General features: G+C 42.6%; 1 protein-coding gene across 1 annotated transcript; it reads right to left on the bottom strand.

Moving 5' to 3' along the window:
• Nucleotides 1–867: 867 nt before the first annotated feature.
• LOC120699355 (wall-associated receptor kinase 2-like) lies at nt 868–4,634 on the bottom strand. The gene is made up of 3 exons (XM_039983326.1): nt 3,681–4,634; nt 2,831–2,995; nt 868–1,902 (listed from the first exon to the last, which is right to left on the bottom strand). Exons 1-3 carry the CDS (start codon nt 4,567–4,569, stop codon nt 926–928), a joined length of 2,031 nt encoding a protein of 676 aa, XP_039839260.1. The 5' UTR covers nt 4,570–4,634; the 3' UTR covers nt 868–925.
• Between the last annotated feature and the right edge of the window lie 4,807 nt (nt 4,635–9,441).

Here is a 9,441-nt window from a genome sequence, read left to right as displayed (position 1 = left end):
ATCAAGTAATCTCTAGAGACTCATAAAAGGCACAGGAGTACGACTTATGTGCTCCAAACAGAGGGGATTTCATTTGCAGCCTAGTATCAGTTAAGGGTTTGAGTGAAACTTATTCGCACAAAACTGTCAATTTAAGGCATAGTCCATTGTTCGGTTGTGGGCAAGTATAGCTTATGCTCTAGGTGGATGTTCAACCCTAACCAGGTCTCCATTATACGCTTTTCAAACAGATATCTTTCAAAACAATTGTCACATATGCATTTTTCTGAAGTTATCAAAAACATTGTGCCACAACTATTCATGTACAAAAACAATTACACCAAAAGTCAAATCTTTGCCTTTGGTAAGACTAAGAAATTAAAACGTTATGGAATAAGTCATGTTGCCATAAACACCTCTACATATGTGAAGATAAAAAAACGTTACAAGAGGGGGTCGCGTCGGGATCGTCGTAATCTTTTAGTACACCCCCCTACATGTGTCAAGTTTTAAAAAGAATATTACAAAAAATGCCAGGCATGTATCATCACGGTTAATAAAATGTTATAAGGATCGTCTGTCGGACTGAAATGGACAGCTGAGATATAAGAGGTACCAAGAGATATCTAGAAAAAGATGCTGATCAGTACCAAAATAGGTGGGATCTATAGTAAAATAGAAAAGGTATATCCTAGTGTCTTACCACCATCACCGGAACATGCCTCATGTTATAAATGTGTGGATGCCATCATGTTATGGCTTACCCAATCCAACACGTTAACTATTTTGCCTAATAGATACAACTGAAAATATTTTTCTATTTCCAAAAAAAAGTTATATAAATATATATATTTCATCTATTACATCTAGATCTATTTAAATGGATGGTCCGCAATCACTTTGGAGTACCGTAGCAAAGTCACGTTCTATTCTATCTACCATGAGATCACTTCAATAGGAATTGAAGACGCTCTGCAACATCTGCCATCTCTGGCCTTAGATCAACATCAAAATTTAGACATTGCACAATAATTTCTGCCAAACTATGGAAAATCCCAATGGCTCCTTTTGCTGAAATTTCTGGGTCAACAAGCTCGATCACTCCGTTCTTCTTGGTGTAAGTGTCAAGGGAATTACTGAGCAAGTTTTTGATGTCAGGATCTAAGACCTTCTTCCTTGTAATGAGTTCTAAGAGCACAACTCCAAAACTGTAGACATCACTTTTACTCGTATATAGGCCTGTTTGCGCATATTCTGGATCCATGTAGCCCCAGTTACCAATGATAGTGCTTGTGTAATTTTCTTCAATGGCAATCATTCTAGATGTACCAAAGTCTGAGATCTTTGGCATAAAGTCCTCATCCAAAAGGATATTAGCTGGTTTAACATCACCGTGGAGAATTGGTGTTGTGATTTCTGAATGCATGTAAGCTAGGCCCTTCGCTGATTGTGCAGCAATCTGCAGGCGTAGATCCAAGTCAAGAGGCAGCCTGTTGTTGTCATGCAGAATTTTGTCAAGGCTACCGTTGGACACATACTCATAAACCAAAATTGGGACGTCAACCTCCAGGCAACAACCAATGAGGTTGACAATATTCTTATGCAACACTCGAGATTGAATGATAACTTCATTTGCAAATTGGTTTGCCAATTTGACATCAATCTTGGGCTTCTTGATCGCTACTGGCCGTATTTCATCTCTAAGATATCCCTTGTAAACCTCACCGAAGCCACCTTGTCCAATACGATTACTTGTTTTTAGTATTGGCTCTAGCTCTTCCTTTTTGAATAGCTTAATTTTATTGACTTTTTCAATTATAGGCCCCCCATTCTTTCTAAAGAATTCTTTCATCTTCCGTTTCTCTTTGCCAATAAGAAAGATGAACATCATGAGTGCTACGATGAAAAGTCCACCTATTGCACCTACAGAACAAAATAGATGCTTATAGTAATAATCAAAATCATCTACAATTTTTGTTGAATATATTTTCTTTAAACAATTAGTATTTGTAACTACTAGTCAAAGAATCCACCTCCTAATTTGTTTCAAAACAAATTAATTCTGGTTATTTTTTGCATTTGCTAAGATCTCATGGGTCCTATTACAATTATTAGGTCGTACCAAATATAAAATAAGCTGTCCATACTTAGCATCGGAAAAAGCCATTTCCTATCCAGGACTGTCATGCCATTGTCCTATATGGAAGGATCCTATGTATTGAAGGCGTATATTTCAAGAAGGAAAAAGTTCAATTCACTCCCTCAACTATAGCCAAAGTCTGGATAACCCTCTAAACTATAACTTGGTTCAATTTACCCCCCTAAACTATACCATTTAGTTTATTTTATCCCCTAATTCAATTCACCTTTTTTTGTTTCTCAACACACAAGTTAAATTTTAATTTCAAATTCGGCGGAGTAGTAGTGGACATAACAATGCATATTTAGAAAAAGTTTTATAATTTTCCCCATCAGTTTTCACAGAATTTTGTACTCCAATGATTAATTTATTATTAAATATTCTAACTATCAAAATAATAATAATAAATTATGATCTATTTTTTCTGACATGCATCCTAGTGCGTACTATTATGCTATAAAATTTCAACTCAAAACTCCATCTATGCATGGAGAAATAAAAAAGATAAATTATATTAGGGGGTAATTTAATTTGAACCAAATGGTATAGTTTAGGGGGTAAAATGAATCAAACAATAGTTTAGGGGGTTATCCAAACTTTGGCTATAGTTGAGGGAAGTAATTTAGACTTTTTCCTTTCAAGAATATATACCTTACCTGTTATTAGCAGTGAGTAAGAAGTGAAAAATCTGCATAGGAATCATATACGTACCTGTGACAATTTTTGCTGCATGCGGAAAATTGGGGTTGCATGGAATATTCAGTGGATCGGCACTGTGGGTACCACTAGGGCACTTGCATTCATAGGAACCCCATGTATTCTCACAAATGCCTTGGCATGGATACTCCTTATTATGCTCAGCACACTCGTTGATATCTGCATTGTTTAGCAGCCATATCTATCAGATATTCAGAGCCATAGAACATTATCCATAATTAATTTATTAACTAAAACAAATTTGGGATGAAATTGAATATTCTGAATTACGAGACTAATGGCTGCAGTTAACTGTTTGACATGCCAAACGATTTGCTACCTTGGCCCACTATCACTGAATCGAGTGTTCCACATATTTGTGAAAGGGTCTCAAAGTTTAGCGGGTAAAGAGTTTATGTAGTCATAGGGGTAGGATTTGCATATGTGTGTTCATAGGAGTGAGTATACGTGCACGATAAGTGTCTAAGTTGTAGTGCGTAATCGCAAACAAAATTGATACCACAGAAAGATGGCGGTATATACTAACAATTAGTTCTCTTTAATTAAAAATGTACCCCCTCCTTTCCAAATTTAACTTAAATTTGTCTATGTTTGCACAATTTTTTGAATAAGACGAGTGATCAAACTTATAGTCAAAAAAGCTAAACGAATTATAATTTGAAACGGAGGGAATAACAATTAGTTTGCCCATCATTAAAACAAACAAGATGGACAAATTATGTATAATTCAGTTATTCAGTCAGAACTAATTTAAGCTGAAAGTCGTTTGAAATTTAGAATTTTTCTTCCTCCAATAAAACACTGAAGATCCATACACATCAAATTCACACTAACAAGTACTTACCAGTACAACCATCATGGATATAGGGATTGCCTTGATAGCCCTTGCTGCAGTTGCAGACGTAGCCAGGTCCATTGGAAGAGTTACGGCACTCACTGTTGGTGCTCACACAAGCATAGCTCTCCTTCCATCTTGCCTGGTCGCACGTGAGGTTGTCGCGGATGGCCCAGTCCAGCCACACAGGCATCATGGTGTTGGTGTCCATCCTCAGGTCGGCTCTGCGGAAGGTGTAGCTGTCCTTGTCCACCAGGAAGGCGTAGTCGCAGGGGCTGAAAGCCAGGACCTCAGTGTGGTTGTAATTCTGAAACGCCATGTTGTTGTCGGTGACGCCCGGCGGGATGTCGACGTGACAGCACCCGACACCGGCGCACTCGCCGTCGGCAGCGCTGCCGGAGTTGTTGCAGAAGGACATGCAGCCGGTGAAGTAGGCGTAGTGGTAGTAGGCGTTGCCCTCGTTCCGCTGGCTCTGGGTGTAGCCCAAGGTGTTGCAGCCGATGACGAAGAGCTGGTTGTGGGTGTTGGAGATGCGGTACACGTCGTCGCTGTTGAAGTGCACGTCGCCATTGCTGGAGTCGTTCACCTTGTTCGAGGAGTGGAAGCACTCCCACGCGACGGGCAGCATCACGCGGGCCTCCGCCGTCTTGATGGAGAGGAGGTTCACCGGGACGGGCCTCGTGGTGCCGGCGAGCGCCGGCGTGCCGGCGACGTTGTCGCAGACGATCTCGAAGCCGTTCCGGAAGCAGTCGGCGCCGATGCCGAAGGGGTATTGGATGGATATGTTTCCGCAGCTGCGAGGGCAGGGACTCTTGGATTCAGGAGTAACGCTGGAAGTCATTGCTGCTGCCGCTGCTCCTAGCAGCAGAAACGGCAGCAAGATCAACCTTCTCTGCATTGTTGTGATGCTTTTATTTACTTCAAGGGTACGGTGGTTACTTCAATTGTCCTGTCAAGGTATAGGTCCACATGGACGAACGAAACAAAGGTTTTATGCATGTCAATAAAATAATGACTTGACAACGATGGTGGACCAAATGAGGAATTCTATCTGTATGTGAGTGTGACATGGAAAGGTCATGTTGATGCTTGCGTGAAATTAACGGAACTCTTGACTCAGATTTTTCTAATAGTGAAGTATGCAAAGCAAGGTGGTCAACCCGTGGAATAGACGGAACCCTTTGACTGCATTCAGCTTGACCAAGCTGCAACTCTGACCGTCAATTACCAGCAGCTGATATCTACTTGTTGACAGCCAAATTTGGCACATGCTGAGGACGACCGGTCTGACCGGTCGGGCTGACCGGTCTAGTTTGTACAATCCGAGTAGAATTAGGGTTTTTGTAAAGAGTTCTCATGTAATCCCACTCGTGAAGGGGTACGTCTTCCCCGGCCTATAAATATAAAGGCTAAGGCCGATTGAGGTTAATCCCAATCGATTCACACATTTATCCTTTACCTTTTACCTCTAAACCCTAACTTTTCCAACCCCATCTGCTGTTCTTCGCTCGTCTCCACGGCGTTCGATGGCGTTCTGAGTGGCCTGCCGACTTCAGAGCAACCCTAGCTCCATTAGCTCCGACGGGGTCCCTCCCGAGCTCTTGGTTCTAGGTCTTCGCCGTCTTCCTGGAGTACCGGTCTGACCGGTCCGCTATACCGGTCTAACCGGTCGGCGCAGGGAGGCTGCTGGTGTTGATCGTTTTGACGATCTTGCTGCGCGTTCTAGCGCATTCGAGTGTGTTGGCACAAATTAGTGTCAACACACTTTTTGGCGACTCCGCTGGGGACAGATTAATCTGGTTTTTAAACCGATCTAATCTAGTTCTCAAAGAAGATGGGTGTCATCACCAACCTCGACGAAGGCAACATCTCCACATCTATCGAGGAACTCAGCGAGGAGGAGCCCCAAGAGTACTTGGTGGTCAGGGAGCACTTCAAAGCACAATTCTTGAAGGGATTCAAGAAAAATCAGCAAGGCCAGGTCACGAGGGTTCAAGACTTCGTGATGCCCTCCTTCACGCTCAAGAATAAGCAAGTCGAGGTAATAAGCAATGTAAACACTTCATCTTCCGACTTGTTTAGCCAATTATCATCTATTATGGATAAGAAAATTGCTGATATATATAAGCCCATGAATGATTTAAAAGATCAAATAGATATCATGAAAAAAGGCAAATCCGTAGATGATAATTGTGCTTTCCAAACTGCTAATTCATCGGCTATGCTAGCATCTGTTCAAGAACCACTATATGGCATGCCGACGAGCTGTTTTGCAGGGCAAACATCACCATTGCAGCTGGTACAGCCGAATGCGGCTGGACCGGTCAGACCGGTCCAATAGACCGGTCAGATCGGTGCGATGGTGGTCAGCCCAGTAACATCTACACCGAACACGTCTACTCTTTGCTCGGCAATCTTTAGCCGAACCAATGAGATGACAAATTGTGTGCAACCTTCTCCTTCACAAGAATCTGATTCTCCACATGAACCGATTTTTGTTAATGTATATGAAAATTCTGCGGGGCATGCACCGATAAGTTCGGTTCAGACGATGGTACAAGATAATTCTATAGAACATCGTCTTACTTCTGTAGCACAAGCATCCACGAGTGGTAGATGCAAAGCCGATCCTGCTAGTTTAAAAGAGGATCCGGCTAGTGCGATGAAAACTAAATTCGGTGTGGATATAGGTAATTCTATATTATATCAAAAGTCATATCCTGCTGAATTTGATTTAGTTTCTTTTCCTGCTGGTTGGTGTGTTTCTGATTTTGTGAAATTTAGTGGTGATGATAATAGAGCACCTTGGGAGCACATTGACCAATATATCTTACAACTGGGAAAAGCTGGTTTCCATGAGGCTTTGCGCATTCGCTTGTTTTCATTATCTTTGACTGGAACCGCTTTTTCTTGGTTTTCTTCATTGGCCCCGAATTCTATTCAATCTTGGAATTAGTTGGAACACAAGTTTCATGATCGTTTTTATAATGGGCACAATGAAGCTAAACTGTCGGATTTGGCATCGGTTAGGCAAGGCCAAGATGAGCCTGCTTCGAATTACTTCCGAAGGTTTAAAGATATAAAAAACCGATGCTTCAATTTAACAGTTTCTGAAAAGGAATTGGCTGATTTGGCTTTTGATGGTTTGCGTTCTTATTTGAAAAAAGAACTCGAAGGCTTTGAGTACTACACTATTAATTATTTGCACATGAAAGTCTTGGGTTTAGAATTTAGACTCCAGAGCGCAAAAGATGCTCATAATACTCATCGGTCCATACATGTCGATTGTAAATCTGATTTGGATGATGAGAAAAAGGAAGCTTATGTTGCTGAATTCATATGGCCATCAGATGCTAAGCCATGTTCTTGTTCATCGCTTAAGCCGATTCCAAAGAATCGGCAAGAACAAGTTCGTTTCACATTTGATATTTCTAAGTGTGATCGCATATTTGATGAATTGCTTAGAAGTGGAAACAACAAGTTGTCTCATGTCATACCGTCGCTTGAGGAGCTGAAGCGGCATGCATATTGCAAGTGGCATAATACTTTTTCTCATGCAACTAATGATTGCAATATCTTTCGTCGAAAAATCCAATCGGCCGTTAATGAAGGACGATTGGTAATGCATGAGGTAAAAGATGACAAGGCATCCTTCCCTGTCCATCTGATTGATTTGGATAATGTCAAGGTACTCATTCGGCCGGAACAAGCCGAAGGGGCAAAAGGAAAAAAATGTTATCATTGGTGAGCCAAGGCCGAAAAATATCAATGAAAAGATTCAGGCTAGGGAAGTGACGATGGAGAAAACTCCGGATGGAAAGGAGTCATTGAAGATCACTGTCAAAACTTCAAGGCCCGGGGGGAAAGAAAGTTCCTCTCAAAAGACGAGTCGGCCTGCAACTCAGGCACGACCGGTCAGACCGGTCGCCTCAACCGGTCAGACCGGTCAGACAAAAGGCCGGCCCGGAACTTTCAAGCCTAAGCGGCCGGAAGGAGGTACTAGAAAGGTTAATGAGTCAAGGTGCAGGGGGGTTTTACAAAGCAGAAGCTCACCTTTGCTCAGTTACTGCACAAATACACAAAGGCCGTTCCAAAAGATCGGCCACTAAAAAAAGAACCAAGTTCACCTCCGCGTCAAGGAAAGTGTTCTTCTCCTAGGGGAGAATCCAGCAAGCGTAGGGGTGATAGCACTACAGTATTGCCTCCTCAGAAGGTGTATGCTGCTACGTCATGGGCGTCACCGGCATCGGGTTTTTATTGTCCTACATGGGGGCATGAAGGAATTTGGATGTATTGTTATCCGATGCTATACCCACCATCTCACCACGGGGAGGAGGATCACAGAAGGCCTGTGTTCGGCAAGGTTGCACGACCAGTGCATGATCGATTGAGATCCAACCAATCAGGTCAGAGGCGACAGCCTGCACCGGTCAGACCGGTCGCCGCTGACCGGTTAGACCGGTCTCATCAGAGGCCGGGCAAAGCTCATTCTCCGAGACAGGTTTACCGTGTCAAGGAGAAGAAAGAAGAGGTACAACCCACTATTGATCCAGAGAAAGCTGAAGCCGATGATGTTGTGCAAATCGGCAATATCAAAGTGGTTGCCAATGATGCGGGTACAAGGCCGATGGTTTTTGGTAAATCGGTCAATCCTTCTATCCAAAGGCCGATCATGGCCAATGATCATGAGGCCAGCAGCAGTAACTCGATATCAAAGTACTTTCAACCAAGATGGTGTCCTTCAGGGTTGACTCGTACTCAAAGAAGGAAGTTGCAACATTTACGTGCTCAGGAGAAGAAGGAAAAAGAGTTCAAACGTGCTCAGGAGAAGAAGGAAAAAGAGTTCAAGAGGTTGAGGGACAAACAATTCAACCACTACAAACCAATGGTCCCTCAAGGCAAGGTATGGAGGGTCAAAGCAGTTGACCAACCAGCACGACCGGTCAAACCGCCTCAAGAGACCAGTCTGACCGGTATAAGCGACCGGTCTAACCGCCCAGAGCAACCGGTCAGACCGGTTGAGGTTTCAGCAGAACAGAAAGCCGAATTGGCAATGCCCGTTTCGGTTCCTTACGATGGAGAAACACCGCTAGCATTCTCGGTACAAGGCAATGAGGAGCTAGTGGATCATGAGGCTACACCAAAAGAGCAGCAATATGGAGCTCGACGACATTTAAGTGCTCGGGGGGCAAAATATTGGCAAATGATAATTTACCTCATGAAGTTTCTATGCAACAGATCAGTTTGCAAGGGGCTCTCAAGACTTTGATCAAGTATTTAAGGTCTTGAGCTGGTTGAAAATTGCAACATCAGCGGATAAAAGCCGAATTAGAAGTTTTTCAATTCGAGTTAGAAAATTGGCAAACTATTTGTAATAAGGCATATTGATGCTCTTACTTCTATTCTTCGGTTAAAGAATGAAATCGAATTTACTTGGGGGGCAGAACAGCAAGAGGCTTTTGAAAAGATCAAGGTTTATTTGTCTTCAACACCTGTGCTCAAGGCAGAGGGGTTCCTTTGAGGCTTTATGTGGCTGTTGAAGATAATGTCATTGGGACTGTTTTGACTCGAGAACCGAAGACAAGGAGTATGTCATCACTTATATAAGCCGACGACTTATTGATGCGGAGACAAGCCGGCTATATTACTTGCACACCATGGAAGTTGTACTTTGATGGATCGGTTTGTGATGATGGTCAAGGGATTGGTGCTGTTCTTATTTCTCCGAATGGTGCTGTTTTTGAGTTTTCAAACCGATTGGAAGAAGAAT

This window comes from Panicum virgatum, chromosome 3K (genome assembly GCF_016808335.1).
Source record: "Panicum virgatum strain AP13 chromosome 3K, P.virgatum_v5, whole genome shotgun sequence".
Lineage (NCBI taxonomy): Eukaryota > Viridiplantae > Streptophyta > Magnoliopsida > Poales > Poaceae > Panicum > Panicum virgatum.
Note: the sequence above shows the minus strand (reverse complement) of the source record. Positions and strands in the feature narration are given on the sequence as shown.

What these genes read in the sequence shown, in the direction of transcription:
- LOC120699355 (XM_039983326.1), bottom strand. Translation starts at nt 4,569, where the DNA reads ATGCAGAGAAGGTTGATCTTGCTGCCGTTTCTGCTGCTAGGAGCAGCG. An exon ending in TATCCATGATGGTTGTACTG is followed by an intron (nt 2,996 to 3,680) that starts GTAAGTACTTGT and finishes TAAACAATGCAG; the next exon opens with ATATCAACGAGTGTGCTGAG. An exon ending in TGCAGCAAAAATTGTCACAG is followed by an intron (nt 1,903 to 2,830) that starts GTACGTATATGA and finishes TTTGTTCTGTAG; the next exon opens with GTGCAATAGGTGGACTTTTC.